The 18,781-nt window shown below is 40.7% G+C and overlaps 3 protein-coding genes across 5 annotated transcripts in view; 1 reads left to right on the top strand and 2 right to left on the bottom strand.

The window, feature by feature from the left end:
• Positions 1–20: 20 nt before the first annotated feature.
• Positions 21–7,468, bottom strand: rab41 (RAB41, member RAS oncogene family). 2 transcript variants are annotated; one of them, XM_041944530.1, is made up of 8 exons: positions 7,322–7,468; positions 6,150–6,208; positions 5,662–5,715; positions 5,253–5,358; positions 4,200–4,311; positions 3,653–3,746; positions 2,264–2,330; positions 21–2,032 (listed from the first exon to the last, which is right to left on the bottom strand). In XM_041944530.1, the coding sequence occupies exons 1-8, from the start codon at positions 7,398–7,400 to the stop codon at positions 1,968–1,970; spliced, it is 636 nt and encodes a 211-aa protein (XP_041800464.1). In that variant the 5' UTR covers positions 7,401–7,468; the 3' UTR covers positions 21–1,967. The 2 variants fall into 2 exon arrangements, with proteins under 2 accessions (XP_041800464.1, XP_041800463.1); XM_041944529.1 differs by lacking the exons at positions 5,253–5,358; positions 5,662–5,715; positions 6,150–6,208; positions 7,322–7,468 and adding an exon at positions 4,645–5,245.
• inppl1b (inositol polyphosphate phosphatase-like 1b) overlaps positions 6,841–18,781 on the top strand; it is a 31,794-nt gene continuing 19,853 nt past the window's right edge. The window contains exons 1-3 of one of the 2 annotated variants that reach the window (XM_041944525.1): positions 6,841–6,970; positions 8,646–8,731; positions 11,465–11,561. The gene's annotated coding sequence lies outside the window, so the exon portion shown is untranslated. Of the gene's footprint in view, positions 6,971–7,111; positions 7,189–8,645; positions 8,732–11,464; positions 11,562–18,781 lie in introns of those variants that run through there. The other variant, XM_041944526.1, reaches the window with a different exon arrangement.
• On the bottom strand, positions 8,334–12,954 carry arr3b (arrestin 3b, retinal (X-arrestin)). The gene is made up of 15 exons (XM_041944825.1): positions 12,919–12,954; positions 12,022–12,090; positions 11,798–11,858; positions 11,662–11,706; positions 11,379–11,572; positions 11,180–11,239; positions 11,013–11,089; positions 10,751–10,886; positions 10,569–10,653; positions 10,338–10,410; positions 9,918–10,055; positions 9,673–9,750; positions 9,545–9,568; positions 9,391–9,440; positions 8,334–8,341 (listed from the first exon to the last, which is right to left on the bottom strand). Exons 1-15 carry the CDS (start codon positions 12,952–12,954, stop codon positions 8,334–8,336), a joined length of 1,134 nt encoding a protein of 377 aa, XP_041800759.1.

The raw sequence follows: 18,781 nt of genomic DNA on the forward strand, positions 1-18,781 counted from the left end.
AGTGTTAAAGTTTGGTGAAATATCTTTATTTTATTCCATGTGATAGGCCTACACTTGTGTTTCATTAACTCTCCTTTTTATACATCAGATAGCAATAGTACATTATTCACACAAACGTTGCTAAACACGAGTAGACAGCATATTTCAAATGGACAGACACAATTCAGAATAGCACAAAGCTGAGTATTTAGTCAGTGACAAGTAATAGAAGAGCTGCTCATGTTAAAATGGTTGTTTGATGTAAGTAAATACTTAACTTTTGAAATCCATTTTAAAACGCTGACATTTCAAAACAAGCTACAGCAAACGACCAGTGTCTTTTGTTGTGCTATGGCTAGTTAGTTGGTTTGTGTTACACTGTGTGTGTGTGTGTGTGTGTGTCTGGAGACATGTAAACCAAGTTACAGAGTACACACAATGCAAAAAGTCACTTCTAGCTGTGTGATATGAAAAAAGAAACAAAAAAAACTTGACTGGGGCCTAAATGTTGCCTTTAGGTGGAGTCCCAGCAGACACGCAAACAATAAATAAAATAAACTTTCAACATGCGTGTCAGCATCTGTACTTTTGGTCAAGCATACAATGTTATCTGTATGTCCAAGTTACAAAATAAATAAAACACATAAAACCAACAGTCCTACACAGGCAATGGCAATACAGCAAAAGATACTGCACTTTTTACAGCAAGGGTTGTTAGTAAGCGTCAGCTGTATCTGAGGACAAACTCTTACCTACCAGCTCTACAAAACAACTAGTGAAGCCATGAACCAGTCAGCAGGCTTCTTTTATATTTTACAATATTGTGGCTTGATTCAGTGCACAACGTTGGTGAACAAACAAGCAAGGCATCTGTGTTCTTATCCATATAAATCCTGCATGGTGAGCATGCTGCATGTTGTTGCAATAGTGTAATCAACACAAGTTATCAATGAGATGGTGGGTACGTCATAGCGACCGAAGTGGCAACTTTCCATCAGCGTGGAAAAACTAAACACTGGCTTTTTCTCGGTTTCCTACATTAGGGGCTAATGACTGAAAATTTCTCCTCAGACGTGTTAGTATACGTGCAGCTAATTCAACAACACTGGAAAGATAGTTGCTTAAGTTTTAATGCAGACATAGCTTCGGGTTAGTAGCCATTCTAATGAACTTGGGATGGCATCGCTTTGAAAAAGAAGGTATTTATTTCCTCATTACTTGGTTACACATCCCTTTTACAGCACTGTTTTAAATAAGGTCTCGAATTGAGAACATTTGGTCTACTAACACACTGTTGGATTTGCCAGTTTAAGCCTACAGATGTGTTAGGTCTTAACAATACCTAATGAGCGGACCACCGAGCCTCTTCAATGAAAAGGGTCCATTTGAGCCTGGTGTGGTCATGTGAGGGTTAACAATGGTGTAAATTCACTGGTAAGTTCCTGTCTCCACTTCCTCAAAATAAGACAAAGTCAAGAAATAATCAGCAATCTGAGAGACAGAAGAGTTTCAGGCAAACTCTCCCTTCAAAATAGAAAAAGTAAAATACATTGGGCCGAGAAGTCAACCTTGCAGAGTCATTTAAATAATCTCAAGCAGTTTTACTTTACAACAATGACAAGAGTAACAGCACTAAGATTCCGAACTGTGCAAGAACTCATGAGCGGTTAGCTATGTCAGTCTGCAATCCTATATAATGCCATGCAACTGGATGAAAATCTGAACATATCATTTAACTTATTCCTTGTTTTAAATGTTTACTTTTTAACCATTTTTTTTCCAGATAATCTGTTTCAATACAGTAATGCACATCCACACGGTTACTCTGAAAAGTCACTGAGTTGAGACGGGAAAAACAAAAGAAGAAAAGAAAAAAGAAAAATAGACAGGTCCTCCATCCCGATGGCAGTGTGCCAAGGGTGGAGAGGTGGCCACTGAGAGACAAGCTGTTGGTGGGGAGGAGACAGGCTGGGTGAGGGTGAGGTGTACTAGCATGAGCAGCTGCTCTCGGTGACAGTCATCTCTGGCTGTTTCTCCAGTTTGATGTCGATCACTGAGAGGACTTGGTTAAGCAACATCATCGATGAATTTGCACATTTCATTTCAGTATTTCTGCAGTGCTATCTGGCTGCCATCTCCTCAGTGCACATTTTCTCTTCTCTGCAGAGTAGAGTCACTTGTGACCAGCTTGCCTGATTTCCTGCTATTATAGCATGAAAGCTGTGGCAATAATAACCTGACAAAGTTACAACAATTCCTTTTAAAGGCATCTTTCAAAGGATACTGTCCTCTTTGCTTTTCTCTGGTGTGCTGTCCATCCCAGGCAATGCAGCAGCAACTCGACGGAACAGCTACAAAACAAAGTTAAAGGAATTTAACAGTTGAACACATTTGAAGAGGTCTTACTAGAGTTGGATATAGAGTAAAATGCTGTCAAATAGAGGTGGGTGATCTGGATAAAATCTTCCATCAGGGTGTGTGCAATTTTATAGCCAGATTGAGACATATGTAGAGAATGTGCCAAGAATGTCCATTTCCGTCTTATCTGGCGTCAGAAAAATAAAGGTTTTTCATCATATTTGTGCAATTCAAACCTGCCCATTCATTTGCTCCATTACACACAATGGCCACATACAACCAGAGATATTCAAAGGGCAGTTAACTCAGTGTAAACAGTACAAAAAACTCTCTGATGGACACATTTATATTGCCTCTCTTCTATTTATATATGCCATAATCACCCACCGCTACTGTGAAGTCAGATAAATACAGTAAAGACAGAAAGTGATCCAAGTTATAACTATTCACTCCTAAATCATATATTTCATTCATTGAATAACAGGCAAACACAAGAAGCAGTTAAAGCTGTGATATAATAATGTGATTGTAGCTGCCGATTTGGAGAACAGCATGAAAGTGAAGGTCGCCGTGCTAACCTCCTCCACTGAGCAAATCCGCCGTATTCACAGAAACATTCTGAAAGCTGCAGAAGTTTTAGTGAATCAGACAAAAAGAGGGGTGGGGGCGGGGTCAACTGGTCTGATACAGTAGTGAGAATGCTAAGACATGTCGTGGTGTCACAAGAGGGGAGAAAAAGGAGGCAGAAAGAGTGAAGTGCAGACTTTGATGGCAGAATTAGCTCAGCTACCTCGAGAGAGCAGATTCTCTACCTGTTTGACATTGTAGCCAGTCTTTGCGCTGGTTTCAATGAACATGACATTCAGTTCCTTAGCTCTCTGCTCGCCCTCCTCCGTGGTGATCTGTCTGCTCAGGTAAAAGCAGAGGGGGGAGATGGACGAACAGACAGATATGGAAAGAAACGCAAAGAGGACAGGCCAAAAGGAGAGGGACGAGATGGAGAGAGAAACAAAGACAGCTCAACACAGAATCTTGTTTTGAGTGAAAAAGAGAGAGAGGTTAGTTTAGTTATAACACACACGGGCTGACAGAGAGGAAGACAAAGGGAGAGAAGCTGCTGTGCTGAGTAAAGATGAAGCAGCAGGAAAACGAGATCACTCATTCATTCGACAGCCACACTCGCTCTGATCCATATACTGAATGCATGGAGGGGCTCTGCATCCCCGGCGGCACGGGCTGGCCCCCCTGACCTAAAGGACATCATGATTGTCAGGACTATTTGTCAGTATGATACCGGCCATTGCTGGACACCAACCTGTTTGACGTTATAGCCAGCCTTGGCGCTGGTCTCTATGTACATCACATTGAGCTCACGAGCTTTCCTCTCTGCCGCCTCAACAGAAACTTGCCTGCCATGGTCCCGGGAAAGGAGGGAGGGGGGAGGGGAGTGGTGTGGAGTGTGGTATTGAGGGAAACACAAAAAAAAATTCAAAATGACATGGAGAGAACAGAGCAAGAAAGGGAACAATGAAAGTAAAGCAAAGAAAAACAAGCAGAACAAAAATATGATCAAATCATAAATAAAATTATAGAAATAAAAGTACTCAAATTGCTAATAAAAAGGCTGGAGTATGCAAAAATACAAAGGGATGATAAAAGTCAAAACTGGATGAGATGCACTGAAGGGAAGAAAAGTGGGATTCCAGGCTTTGGCAGAGTTTATATACTATAATACTTGCTATAATGCTACCCATTTTCTAATTGTTGATGAATTATAAAATTACAGGCTATTCATTAGTCATTTTAAACAGCATAAGAAAATCATCACTATAGTATTTCACACATCTCACACAACCATGTACCTTTTATCCGCCAGGTCTGTTTTGTTCCCAACAAGCATGATAATCACATCACTTCCTCTCTCTGTTCTAACATCATCAATCCACTTTGAGGTTTGCTGGAATGAATTAAGATCTGTGAATGAAAAAGAGCAAACACACACACACAAAGTTACTGTACACATCAACCACACGTAGCCCCAATAAACAGAAAACATTTAGCATTCTAGTCAGAGTTAAAAGTGTGCACAAGCAGGTATTACTCTTTGTTAAACAGTAGAGCATCCTTTGTAGAGCAGTCGTGTTAGGAAGCAAACGTATTAAGAAGAGAAGCTCGAAGAAAGAAAACATACTTAGGAGATTCTGAAGGTTATTAGCAGAAAGATGTAAAGTAGCAACTATGCTAATATAGTTTCCCTCTAATTGCTGAAGAACCCTACAGAAAGGTTAGAGTACAGCCCTGACTCACTGGTGATGTCATAAACAACCACGGCAATGGTAGAGTCACGGATGTAGCTGGGAATTAGGCTACGAAAACGCTCCTGTCCGGCAGTGTCCCAAAGCTGGAGCCGGACCTGAGGATTGGAGCGGGGGGGGAGAAAAGGGGAAGGAGGTGGAGATAAAGAGGGGGAAGGCAGATCAAGAAAGTGGAGGATAGGACAGACATGAAGGAACTGCAAGCCAAGAAGCAGAGATGAAAATGGCCTTTTTATGGAGGAATGGGGAGAATCATTCAAATGCAGCAGGGTCGGAGATGACCAGCGTGCAAATAAGACATGAGAAGGAGGCCCTGCTGAATCATTATTTCGGCTGTTAGAGGATCTCTGCCCACAAGGTGACATCTTAAGACATTTTCCGTTTATTCCTTCCATCAGCCGCATATGTAACAGCACTTAGAAAGCACAGACCCCCGTGAACACCCCCTGAGAAGTGTTTTAGTATCACTACAGCTGATGCAGTCTGGAATATACCCTCATCATACTGTCCAGTGGGGTTTGCCAGGCTAGTAAAGGTTCTTTTTGGCCTTCAACATACTAAGCGAAGGACAAGGAGGTGAGGCAAGGCCATGATACCTACTGGCTATGTCATAAACCACCACAGCAGCGGCTGAGTCTCGGATGTAACTGGGGATGAGGCTGCGGAAACGTTCCTGTCCGGCTGTATCCCAGAGCTGCAGCCGAATCTGTGGCCAGCCATGAAATGAATGTGGAAAGGTGGGGTGGTAGGGACATTTCATGACCCAGCCAGGGGATGGAAGGAAAACAAAAACTTGAAATAATGATGGGAACTAAAAACATGATCACATGTCTATTAAAATGAATGGTAAAATCTAAGTTCTTGTAAAAATAACCAACATGGAATGGTGAAAGGGATATAAACGGTGGCTTCTATATAATGAGCACATGCATGCTTTAAGCTTTTCTAGCAGCTTTAATACTACAACAATGGGAATGATGAGAATTACATTAAAATATACAGGGCTTACCGTGCGATCTTCAAGGTACATAGTTTTTGACAAAAAGTCAATGCCAATTGTTGCCTGCAAGACAATGATTGCATTTAAACATTGCTACAGGCACAATATTTGCATAATGTCTAAGAAAAATCATTAGCCAAAGTTGCTTAACCAAATTTTCTATTCAACGGGATCTATATATCTTTGTCCACTACATTTTAAACATGTCATAGCAGGAACAGCACAGGTGGAACTGAAAACATTAACCATGGCTCTGTTCCATTTGGGTGTCCCCCTCGTACTATGCTGTGGTAAATCATCGTAAATGCTAACAAAGGATCTGAAACTGTAAGATCGTAAACAGCCGTCATTACCTAATGGTATTATTTACACCTGTGCTTAACAAGTCATAATGTCTATAATGAAAAATCTCACCATGCATTGATTAGAATACACTTAATCAGTGTCTTGGTACATGAAGTCTGTGTTATATTGTGATGAATAACAGATATTATTACCTGATAAGTGTTGTCGAAACTGTCATACATAAACCTGGTAATGAGTGAGGTCTTCCCAACTGTACAAAACAAATTAACAGACACTTTAAGATTCGACTCTTGGTAATCACAGATCATAATTTGCTACAGCCAATTTTATCAATTCTAATTTTGTGCAATAGGTAGAAAAAAAAGCAATATGACTCAGTGAGAGCACACAGAGAGTAGTGCATTGCTGTTCTCATTGATGTGGACTGCTGAACCCACACGCTGAGCTGGCACTATGGGTGGAGCCACAGAATTTTGGAAGATGAAAAATGGCTCAACTTTTCACATTTGCTTCGTGACGAGAGGGTGTCACTGCGTCAGAAATCACACAATCACGCATAACAATGTCAGTGCGAGACCCTGTGAGCTGACGTTACATGGTCGGGGAAAAGGCCGACTGGTCTGGACCCACCAGCCGACGTGGCTCTGCAAGGTGCTACCGTAAGAAGCTAACAGCTAGTGAGTTGAAAAGCGCTACACCCACAAATATGGAGGGACGTAATTCCCTTCACGTACCCCCGTGTGCTTGGAAGCAAAGATTCGCAACAAACTCTTGACGGCCACGCTAGCGTTTCAGTGGCCGTTAATATCAGCTATCGTTACTGCCAGTGCATTTCAGCTTCGCACAGCTAACTGCTAGCTAAAAGTAATTAGCCAGCTTCCGCTAGCTACAGTTACGTTAGATGATGCTGATGCATCACAAACTCATGACCACAATAAGGACACCGGCCATTGCTTTAATCTAGCAACAAACCAATATGTAGAAGAGTCACAAACATTAATGACATGAAACGGTAAGTCTACTTATTACAGGCATTTATCGTTAAGACGAAGAATGAGATGTTTGGCTAGCTTAGCGAGTCGCCGTAGCTAGCTATGCAATGACATCATCACGAGTCAGGAAAAAATGCAATGTCCATCATGTTTTTGTCATCTCATTCTTTCTTAAACACATTGTTGACCCTGACATATGTACATCTCGCTTTGTATCATCAGTGGCCACTGATGTCCGGTGGGTAACTTTATCCTGCTAGCCAGTAGCAAGAAAAGCTAGTTAGCTTCGTTTATCTTAGCCACTTCTTCCAACATATTCCTCACATCTGACCAAATTAACGCTTCGTTTAGGTACACCGTTCTCTGCTTACCACTCTGTTCGCCCAGAAAAACAAGCTTGAACTTCCGTAGAGGGTTGCCAAACTCTCCGCCGCCAGTCGTGGTTGACATTTTGTTAAAAAATAAATAGCTAACTAGCTGACTTGGCTAATGATGTGATGTCTAGACCGGAGAGGAGCAAGTAGTGTATCTTTATCCTGCACTAGCCAGCCAGCGCTTTTGTTTTCTTAAACATACAGAAGTGAAATAGCGCAACCAAGAGGCAAACGCTGAGAGACAACACATATTACAATGGTAACTTAAAGCCTGATTGTATGTCCATAATAGCATTACAATCAATTGCTATTTCTCTCATGTGCCGAACAAATTAATGCTTAATAGATTTTAGGTGGTCAGAAGAGAATATATATACATACATACATAATAGCTGGTCTCTGGAATACTCTGCACAGATTTAGCTGCTGACATTTTACTAAAGCTTTGTAAGATAGTGTGTTTGATGCATGTATAAAGAACAAATAAGAGCAAAAAGAAAAGGGAGACCCAGCAGAATAGGAAGTCTCCCTAAAGCAGTGGTTTTCTGTGTGAGTCACAGTGGCCAAGTGGGCATCAATTTGTAGAAAAAGATGTTTATACTGTCTTAAGCTGTGTGATTCAGAGCAGTGCTTTAAAACAAGCAACCTCTCACAGCAATGTCTGTGTGACAACAGGTGTTAATTTTAGTCCCAAATGAAAGACACACACGTAACATTAAAAGAAGTGTTATTAGGTCTATGTAAGAAAAAAAATCATCTTAAGAGACTTGATAACAAAAATCTTTTTTTGCTTTTTTCCAATTTGCCATATTTGTATTGAAGGAATTGTTGATTTAATAAAGTTTTCAGTTTTTAAAAGAAGTCCTAACTTACAAATACTGAGCAAAATAAACAAACTTTAGGGAATAATTGGGGAAACAATGTGTTTATTTACTTCTCTTGTCAATAAAGAGTGACACAAGTATTTTCGGGATATTCATCCCACAGCTGTACGGTCAATCATAATGTATCATAGCTCTAATGACACAGCAATAAAGATTAAGGATAAATAACGTTCTGCATGTTTAGCATTGATAACACACGGAGAGAAAAGTCTACGCTCACGCTAAGAAAACCGTACAGTACATGTTTATTTAATGCTATGGTGGCATGCAGAGGAATGTCACGCAGAGTTTAGACTCTTTCAGTGATAGAGCTCTCGTGCTAACACCTAATGAAAATATACATGTACAGGTGAAGTAAGAGTATTGTAGTGCCTCCAGACACTTTGTGCTTTTCTTCACTGGTGTTGAGTTCCTCTGTGTTTTGTGTTCTCTGTCAGAGAGGGGATTTTCCTTCACTGGTCGTCTCAACCTTCCATGGACTCAATCAAGATGTCTGCCCTGTTGGTACAAAGTGAACAAACAGGTAACATGCAACTGTGAATTTTTATAACATAATGCAGATTACCCTTATGGCAGGATTTAAAAAAAAGATCCTTTTGGAGGTGGAGCAACAGTGGTTCAAACGTAATATCTCACACAAATGCCACAGGGTCGTAGGGTGAACCAGTGCACTCATTCAAGGGCCATCGGATCTATGCTTCCATCTATGATAACCTTTATTAAGTAAATGCTTGTCTTACAAATTAAACAATTCTTTGATTTTATTGTTGATGTGTGCCATAAATCTAATGTCAGAGTGTTCAAATTAGTCATAGAAAAGACATACAGTATAGTCCTTAAACGAGTGGACACTGTAAAACGTACTGAATCGGAGGTGACCTCACCTGAACTAAAGAGGCCTTTAATCCAATTTGCTGTGGGTCATAAAAAACACAAACACACACACAGGAGAAAAATATCAGCAGCATGTCACAAACAGCACAGACACAGGTTAATACGTGTGTTTTCATAGAGACTATTTTATACTTACACTTCTGCTCAGGATACAGCAATGGCATGCGATAAATGGATAAAAACGGGGGGACATACATTACATAAAACATGTTTATCAGATCAGTCTTTTTTTGTTTGAGTGAAATGTCCTATTTATGTGGCAATTATATGCAGAAACATTGCACCCACCTGCAGGCTTTGGGGACATCAGGGTCAGAGGAAGCTCCACAGTGACGTCGCTGAAAATAAAATGAAAAGTTTTATGATTAAAACTGTTTAGAATAGTCATTTACATATCACAATCATCACATGTGACCACAAATAAGGGAAAATCAATATTTACCTTGATGTTAGGCCACCCAGCAGACTTTTGGTGAGAGAAAAACAATAAAAGACACCTTTAGGCTGCACAATTTGACACAATACATAAAAATATCATACATGAGTATTTTCTTTTCAGTTCAGCCTTACCCTCCTCCAGACACCATTAGATTGACCTTGACTTTGTAGGAGATAATGATCCCCTGCATCTCCTTTTCTCCTTGACTCCTGTGAGGGGACAGAAATAGTTTACCTTTCAGACCTTGAGGATTTGGTCTAAGACACGATAAGTGGATGACACAATGTGGGGTTGTATCACCACCACCCAATAAGAGGATGAAATCCTGTCCTTGGCTCACTGTAAGCCCTATGATGAGAGACCTAGAGTTGCTTACAGGGTGGTGGATGCTAGGTGGGTGTCCTCATCTTTTAGCCGTCCGTCAACTGAGAGACCCCGCTTCTCTTTGTTGTTGGCCAGCAGAGGGGTTATTTGGAACGACTTGTTGAACGTAGAGTTGGCGTTTACTGTCTCCCTGTGAATTGCAGAGAAATACAGAAATAGATAAATAAATATGTATGCATGTTTAACTCAACAGCCAGTTTACCTTTCCTCAATCCATACTTAAGATTTAAAATTAAATGTAACAATGACAGAGCATCTTTTTCTCACATTAAATTTAGGGATGTGAGATGTGAGATGTGAGAATGTTTTTTTTCCATTGGATAGGATTTCCATATATTTAATTTGCAAATATTCAATTAAATTGAACCTGAAATGACCTCAATCTTGCTAATAAAGCTCATCTGATACTCACCCAAACTCCTCACAGCAGACTGTCTTGACGTAGGTGTCAGATGAGTAGAGCACCACGTTTGTTAACTGCTCAACTAAAAGCAAAAATAGCTGTTAGAATCATCAGTCAAAATGTATGAACATATATATATACATACACGCTTTAGCCCTGACTGGTATTATTTTTCTCTTTCTTTTCTTATGAGCAACACAAGCATAGTATATTGAGAATTTAACTTTTGTCGCAGCTCACCTGAGACTTTGATTTTCTTCACAACCTTGGCAGTTTCGTTGTTGATTTTTACATTGACCGTGATTGGGTCTCCGTGGTAATAAATCTAAACGTAAGAATAATTCATTTTGAATCATTTAGGAATAGTTAAATTGCATTTATATAATGCAAGCAAAAAGCACAGCACGTAGACTTCAGTGTACCTCTTTTTCAAGGGAGGCCTCCAAGTGAACAGGTTTGTCAGTCATCATAAACTGCTTGGCTATATCAGCCTTGGGTCCGGCCTTGTTGTTAACTGGTGCAAACTGTATTTTGCGAATCATCAGGCGACACGTGTCCCTAAGACCAGAAAAAAGGCACAACGAGAGTCACGGTTAGCCCTATATATGTCCTTAATTCTACTACAGCTTAAGGATACAATAGAAGATTGGGGTGACAGTATGGCTTGGCTGTGCGCATGCATACTTCTTTTCAATGACTTCATCTGCATTGTTTGCTGCATTGGCAATGTATCCTTTAACCTCAAAGTCCACGCCACAAGCCTGCAACCGAACAAGACCCATATAAATTGCTCGTTTTTCAAACGTTTAAAGTTGTGCATAAGAGCGAATGAAAATAGATGCTTGTGGTACCTTGCCAGCGTCACCTGGCCCAGGCTGTAAGGAGACTGAGCATGGCAGATCTGTTGGCATCTGAAGTAGAAAGTAGAAACAAGGCACACCAATAAATTGAAATGCTGACTGGAAAGTAAAGGTGAAGTAATAGTCTGTGCTTAATCAATTTAACAACTGACTGAAGGACAGGAATGATTTGACAGTTCTTGTTCCTCACCTGGAAGGAAAAAGGATATCCTTGCTCTCCAACTTTCTTCATGAGGAATTCCTGCATTGGTGATGAGGCTGTGTTTGCGCCTGTAGGTGGATACACCTGAACGCGCTGGATCCAGATGTCTCTCCTGAAGGACAGGCCCATAACGTCCAAGTCATCGCTTCCATAGCGGAAGGCACAAGCAAGGTAGACAAACACTGCAAAGGAGAAAGATATATTTAGTTTTGTTGCATGTGCATTTAAATTCTACAACAGTTACCACTGGCAGCTATTGAGATACATATACCTTTTCTGTCGTTAAGACCAGAAGGGTCCACTTTAATAACACCGTCTGCAAATGAGAGGAAAACCAACAGCATGAGAATTAAGAATTTTGTTGTATGTTTGCAAATTTGAGGATGTATAAACACTGTGCCACGCACCGACTACTTCCACTGAATCCACATTATCGACAAAGTCTCTCTTCGCCAAGTACAGGGCAATCTGAGAGGACCGGAGAAAAGCAGAGAGGAAAACAGTTACTCCTCCGCCAAGGTTACAAGGGTTTGGAAGTTATTTCTGGGAGCTGGAAGAGCTACATAGAAATTGCACTCCTCCCTATACCCAAGAGGTGCCCTGTAATGACTATATTATAGAGGCCACTTACATGTCCATTGCCACTGGTCTTCTTAAATACCCTGAAAAGAGTGAAAGAAGGAAAAGACAGTGAATCAGACTGTGCACACAGATTGTGCACCTACCACCTCCCATAGTTGTCATTTCCAATTACAGGATAGCCCCCCCCCAACCCCCCCCCACCCTCCATGCCACTCCTATGAGCGTGGATTAGTTCTTAGGATGGAAAGGCACCTGCTGGCTGGTGTGTAGTGTCTAATCTGGACATAACACATACTTGTGATTTGGTAAGTCAATATATTACACTTAGTAATATATATAAAATAAAAAATTAGCAGTTTTTGTAAGCTATTGTAAATAGATTCCATGGTGCTAACTTGACAATTAGATTTTTGGTAGCGGCATGTTCCTGAAAATCTCCCCAGTTAATCCTGTGTTGCTGCAGAGAGTTGACCCGTTATATTGAATGTTGAATATTTCTCGGTAAACTTGTGAAATTCTGAATCAATAGCACAAAATATTGAGTGTTTTTCTAAATATTTCTAGTATTACTTAACGAGCGCACTCCCTTTGCTCTGTTGCCATAAACAAACAAGTAATCCTTCGTGTTTTCCTCTTTTGGGTGTGTGCCAAATAATCCTGTTAAAACTCTTCCTATGTCTTATGGACCTCTCCTTCAAGATCAAATCCACACAATCCACCTTAATCAGGATTGATGCATATCTTGGAAGATACAGAGACTCTAGTACTCTAGTAGTTCCTCTGCCAAGGTGTTAAATGCTTACATTTAAGCCACTAGTTATTAGGACTTTGATCTCTGCATGGATCCCTTCTTAGTAGTAATAGTTTCAAAAATCACCATATGGAAGTAATGTCTGAAATCTACACAAAATAGTAAATAAAAAAAGTATAATTCAAGGATTGTTACCATTTGGTAACAGAGAGCCTGCTCATGTTGAGCCATCATAAATTTTTGTTGTTTTGTAGTGTTCAGCTTCATCAGATTTCTTTTTGATGAAATGTAATTCCTGACATAATTTAATAGAAAAGGTGTACATTTTAACCTCTGATTTAAACAAGTTATTGTATCAGGATAGCTGCTAAATTAACATGTGAACGAGTCCAAAGTCTTTATACTCACTTTGACATGTTGATGGTGTTAGATCTAGTCTGCCAAGAAAGAAGATTTAAAGACTGAGTTAGTAAAACAAGTGATGCTGATAAATCTATGAGGTGCACTGGTTATATTTGAATTCAATGTCAGTAAGACTGTATCATCACTCATTTTAATTTTCTGCATGATTTACCAATCCAAGATATTCATAAGAAACATTGCTGAAAATCATCAATGACTTATGACTGTTGAGGCATAGCACATATATCATAGTAAACATAATTATATTATATATACGGTATCATAATTTCTGTTCCTAGAAGAAAGAGTATCTCTGATTTTACATTTCACTCAAGTAAAATAATCCAGTGCAGCAACGATCCAGATCAGAACAAATGTGTAGTAAACACTGATGCTTCTCTGTGCAAGAATTAGAATTTCATTATCTTGAGTTAATTATCATGTTAGTATATTTCTAATGTGCTGTCAGTCAGCAAGAGACAAGGCTCACTTACCGTGCCCTCAGTTGTGTCAATGAGTACTCTGCTGGTTCCTGTAATCCGTCACTGTTCACAATGAAGTGTGTGTGAGTGCCAATCACTGCTGCCCGTTTGCTTTTATACTATGACCTCCCAACCTTGGAACCCCTCCCTTCAGCTTACCTAGCCTCTCAAAGAAGGCAGTTTTAGAGAAAATCTGATTAATGCATTAGAACACTACTGTTTTGGTCCGCAGCTCGTGTAAAAATAATGTTGCGTATGTGACTTCCAAAGAAAAAGCTCAGACGCGAAGGCAGATTTAGGTGTGGGACAGATATGGAGTGCAATAAACGGGCCATGTCCTGGATGTTGGTCACTCTGTCAGATTTCCTGCAGTACATGTGCTGCAGGACGTTAACAATATAGTGAACTCCACTTTTAGAACATACAGTCCTCCATATTTTCCTATAGCTAGTGCAGGAACATCAATATAATCATGGTTGCAATCAGCCTACTAATGCACGTCATGTGTAATTTGATTCGTGTTTAGACAGAACAACACAGCTGTTTATAGTTTCCTATGTAACTGCAAGTAAAAGGTGAAAAACAGAATTTTCTTATGGAAGTCTAATTTAAATGGTGGGGAAAAAATGGCAAACTTTCACTGACATTAGAAGACATTGAGGGGAAAGGTTTCCTGAAATCTATGTTTAAAATAGACTCGGTTAAAATAATGAAATACTGTAATGAAGTGATTATTTAACCTCGTTGCTCCAAGCTGTGAGATAATTTTAATGCTATTAGAGCCGCACTAAGGTTAAAAGACTGTGTCAATGTTCAAGACTTCCTTAGAGCTTAGACAGAAGCAGAGTGGTATTAGTTGGATTTTGGTTGTTATGGTAGCCAGGACGACAGATGGCTCCTCTACCAAGGCTTGTGCAATCTGTGCTAATGGCAGGTTTACAGAAATCTAAGTGACCTGCTGACTTACTGCTGTGCAAGGAACAACTGGTATCACTCTGATTCCTAAATCATCATGCCAAGCAGGTCCACAGTTCAAGATTCAAGATTCAAGATTCAAGAGTCTTCATTGTCATTGCACATGTCAATGAAATTTCCATTGCAACCCCCATGTTAGATGGTAAGAAAGATAAGGCTAGAAAGAGTGAATAAAATTAAGATAACTACAATAAAATAATAAACCAACATGCAATAAAAAAAAAAAAAAAAATTCGTGAAGCAATTAAAAATATAACAGAATGAAAATATACTTAGGCAATAAAATATACTAAACAATAAACAATAAAATATGGAAGTGAAATGTGCAAACAGAATAAAATATACAAGCAGAATAAAATATAAAATATACACAGTGAAATGTTCCGACAGAATAAAATATGCCAATGAAACTGAAATGTGCTGATATACTAAAATGTATATAATTATAGTATATGTGTGTACATAAAAGTCAAGTACACAGAAGGTGCAGGTGGAGGTAGAGGTGTAGGTGTAGGTGTAAAGTGCGGTGTGCAGTGTTCACAGTTCACACAGTCTCTCACTGCAGTGAGGGGCTGCTGGGGGTGACAGCTCTAACAGCTCTGGGGAAGAAGCTGTCCCTCAGTCTGTTAGTGGTGGTGCGGATGTTCCTGTACCGCTTTCCTGATGGAAGCGGTACAAACAGTCTGTGGCCCGGGTGGCTGGGGTCCGTGGCGATGGATCTCGCCCTCTTTCTGACCCGACCTTCATATATAGAGTCTAGGTCAGGGAGGGGGCAGCCCACGATGCCCTGTGCAGTTTTAACCACCCGTGCCAGTTGTTTCCTCTCCTGTGCCGTGCAGCTGCCATACCACACTGTCACACTGAGGCAGAGGATGCTTTCAATTGTGGCCCTGTAGAAGTTAACGAGCAACCGAGAGGAGAGTCCAGCCCGTTTCAGCTTCCTGAGGAAGAAGAGCCTTTGTTGTGCCTTCTTCACCAGGCGGGAGGTGTTCATGGTCCAGGAGAGGTCAGATGTGATGTGGAGGCCCAGGAACCTGATGTTGTCCACACGCTCCACCACTTCTCCGTCCATGAGGAGGGGGGCGTGATCCGTCTTCCTGGACCTCCTGAAGTCCACAATGACCTCCTTGGTTTTCCCTGTGTTCAGCACCAGGTTGTTGGCTGAACACCACTGGGTGAGCTGGTGTATCTCCTCTCTGTAGTGGGTCTCGTTGTTATCTGAGATGAGACCCACTACTGTAGTGTCGTCCGCAAACTTCACGACTGTGTTGGTGGGGTGGATGGCAGCACAGTCGTGAGTAAACAGGGTGAAGAGGGCTGGGCTGAGCACACAACCCTGTGGCGTGCCCGTGCTGAGGACCAGAGGGGATGATGTGATGTTCCCTATTCTCACCACCTGAGGCCTGTTGGTGAGAAAGTCTCTGATCCAGTGGCACAGAGACGCAGGCAGACCCACCGTGTGTAGCTTCAGCGCCAGCTTGTCTGGGATGACGGTGTTAAAAGCTGAGCTAAAGTCTTCATGGTTGTGACTGAGTTCAGAGAGTATTATCACGAATGTCTGGTGTATGTCAGCGTAAGGTAACTTATGATGTAAATTAGTTGGACCAGTATCAGATATTTAGGCTTGGTTGGCTTTCCTTCATGGTCATAACCTTTGGAATATTTGATTTTATGAGACTCCCTGAATATATTTGTCTGGTCGCCTCAGAGCGGAGGTGTGGGTTAGCCTGGCTCGCAGGTCTTTAGAGGGACCCACATTCGCTGGCAGTGACCTTTCAGAAGGTCCGGTTCTCCACTTACACATAGCTATGGGGTAAATCTGTCTGGTGGACTGTTGGAGGATCCTCGCACTTCCTCAGCCAGGTGTAATTGATTGATTGGTGAGGGAGCTGGATCATGGGTTTTATGGGTGGATTGTCACACCTTGGCAGCAAAGGATAATGAATTAGATTGGTGGATGTGTGTGTTGGCTTCCATTCAACTGTTATATGGAGCCAGTGGAGATCTCTTTAAAGCTGCCCACACAGGACAGCACTGCCATACATTATGCCACCAGATGATCACCCAGGAGTTCACAGGCAAATACAAAGTTAAGGCGTTTAATACATTAAAGCTGCTCTACTAATCATTTTATATTAGTGCACCACGTTTACATTTTTATATGCATGATTCTAATATCAACGTCAGTGCGGTGAAGCCCAGAGCAGACAAGGAACTGTGGAAAGCATGCTTTGGACTGCGATAGTATAACAGATGTTATTGTACGAAATTCAAGCGAATGGTTACTTTTGAAAGAGTGGTGATATGTGGGAGCAGTGGCTCCTTTTTGTGAAACGTGAGGCTTTTATGTAACACCGAAATCACAGCCACATTCTGGGCAGAAAATGGCCGGTCATGCAAACTACTGCAGAGGCGGAAAACTGAGCAACTTTTGAGAAGGAGTTCAAAAGAAACAAACCCTTTAAAAAGACATCTTCAGATATAATTAGTTGTGTGACATAAACAGTATGTTGGTGGTGTTTTGTGCATCATGTTTCTGAGATTTGAATTTATTCTGTTTTTGAATGTCTTAAAGCTTTGAATAGCCGTTTTTAAAAGTTTCTTCTTGGAGATACAGTAGCTACCACTTGTAGTCATAATCACAGAACTTCAGTCACTTTTCTATTTGGGCTCTCAGCTGGTGTGCCAAGTCGTGACAATGTAATGCAGAGTAAATAAATGTGAGGCCTTTCCATGCAGATTCAAAATCAATTGCAACGGCACTTCAATGAGCTCTGTCATCAAGATCCTATTTTCTATCAAATAAGTAACCTGAATGCTTCTATTATCTTCTATTCTGAGTATTCTATTATTGGCATTTACAGTCATTCTGATACGGCCTCTGTTCGCTTCACTGGGCAAACAAAACCACATGTGGGCTGAAATAGACAAAGTGAAACTGCTCTGCCTGAAAGCTTTAGACATTTAGTTAAAATTGGTTTGTGGCGCTGATGAATCAACTGATACACTCCATAAATACTGAAGTAATACTGACTGTGTATTCATGCATTTAGTGACAGGCCTCTGGGGGTAAACACAGGTTTAAGGTAATTATTAGCCATTTATGTACTGTGTGAAAGGAATCAAGTGAACTTACTTCCCCTTCACAATCCATCATCTAATAAACTTACAGTCAGTTCTTGGACAATGGCTCATGAATCAAAAGAGATCTGTGGCTATGAATGCTTTGTCGAGTCTTAAATGCACTCTATGGTGTTTTATTCACTGTGTCAGCAACATTGCAGATACATCATTGTGCCGTATTGTTTGTTATATGAGGAATGTCAGATCTGTATTTGTTTACAGCGTTACATGGGGTTGTATTTTTGTACACCACTTAATGCTCTCCAGGATAATGACTCTGAAAAGTTGAGGTAATCTCATTTTCTGTTCTTTTCTTGTCTCTTCTTTCTTTTTTCAGTTTTGGCCGTGTGAGGCTATATACAGTCACATAAGCCCCTTACACTTAATCTGTTGCCATTTTCAGCAGGCACTTGATATAGAGAGTCAACATTGTCCCTCAGAGGGACTGCTGACTGGTCCCAGTGCATTACAGCACCATGGTATTACCTCTTCTTAACAACAGTCTCCAGTGTTCTGCTAAACTGGGCAAGTGATGCAGTATTTGTTGCCAAGAGGAATAAAATTCTGAGCCAATCAGTGCCTCCTTATGACTGATGATGAGCTGTGTGCATCGCCGTCAGTGTAACCTTCTACAAAGATTTGTTGATGCACAGTACTATATTCAACATCACTAATTTAAATGTTTAATGCCCTTGAAACATACACTGAGTATGACTGCTGGGCAGGCACAGGAAGCTTACCTGTTAGCTGTCTGTTCATTATGTTCTGAGACTCCCAGGTGACCTTTGGCCAGCTGTATTTTTAGCAGCGGCTGCTCGCTAACGCAACCGATGCTGTAACTTTAAAGATCTGCTGTTGCCATCAGTCGGAAGGATAGTGCTTATGAGCCCATGGTCATCCACAGCCAGTGCACTAATTCACCACCATTTCTTATTCATGATTCTCTGATACTCACAGTTTTAGAATGTTTTTATTTTTGTATGACCAGTTTATCCTCTTTTATCTGCACTTCACTTTTACTATTGTCCCATTACCCTTTAAGACACACAGTATTTTGGCTCGCATGTTATATAATC

The sequence above is a fragment of the Chelmon rostratus genome, chromosome 9, assembly GCF_017976325.1.
Source record: "Chelmon rostratus isolate fCheRos1 chromosome 9, fCheRos1.pri, whole genome shotgun sequence".
In the NCBI taxonomy this organism is placed as follows: Eukaryota; Metazoa; Chordata; class Actinopteri; order Chaetodontiformes; family Chaetodontidae; genus Chelmon; species Chelmon rostratus.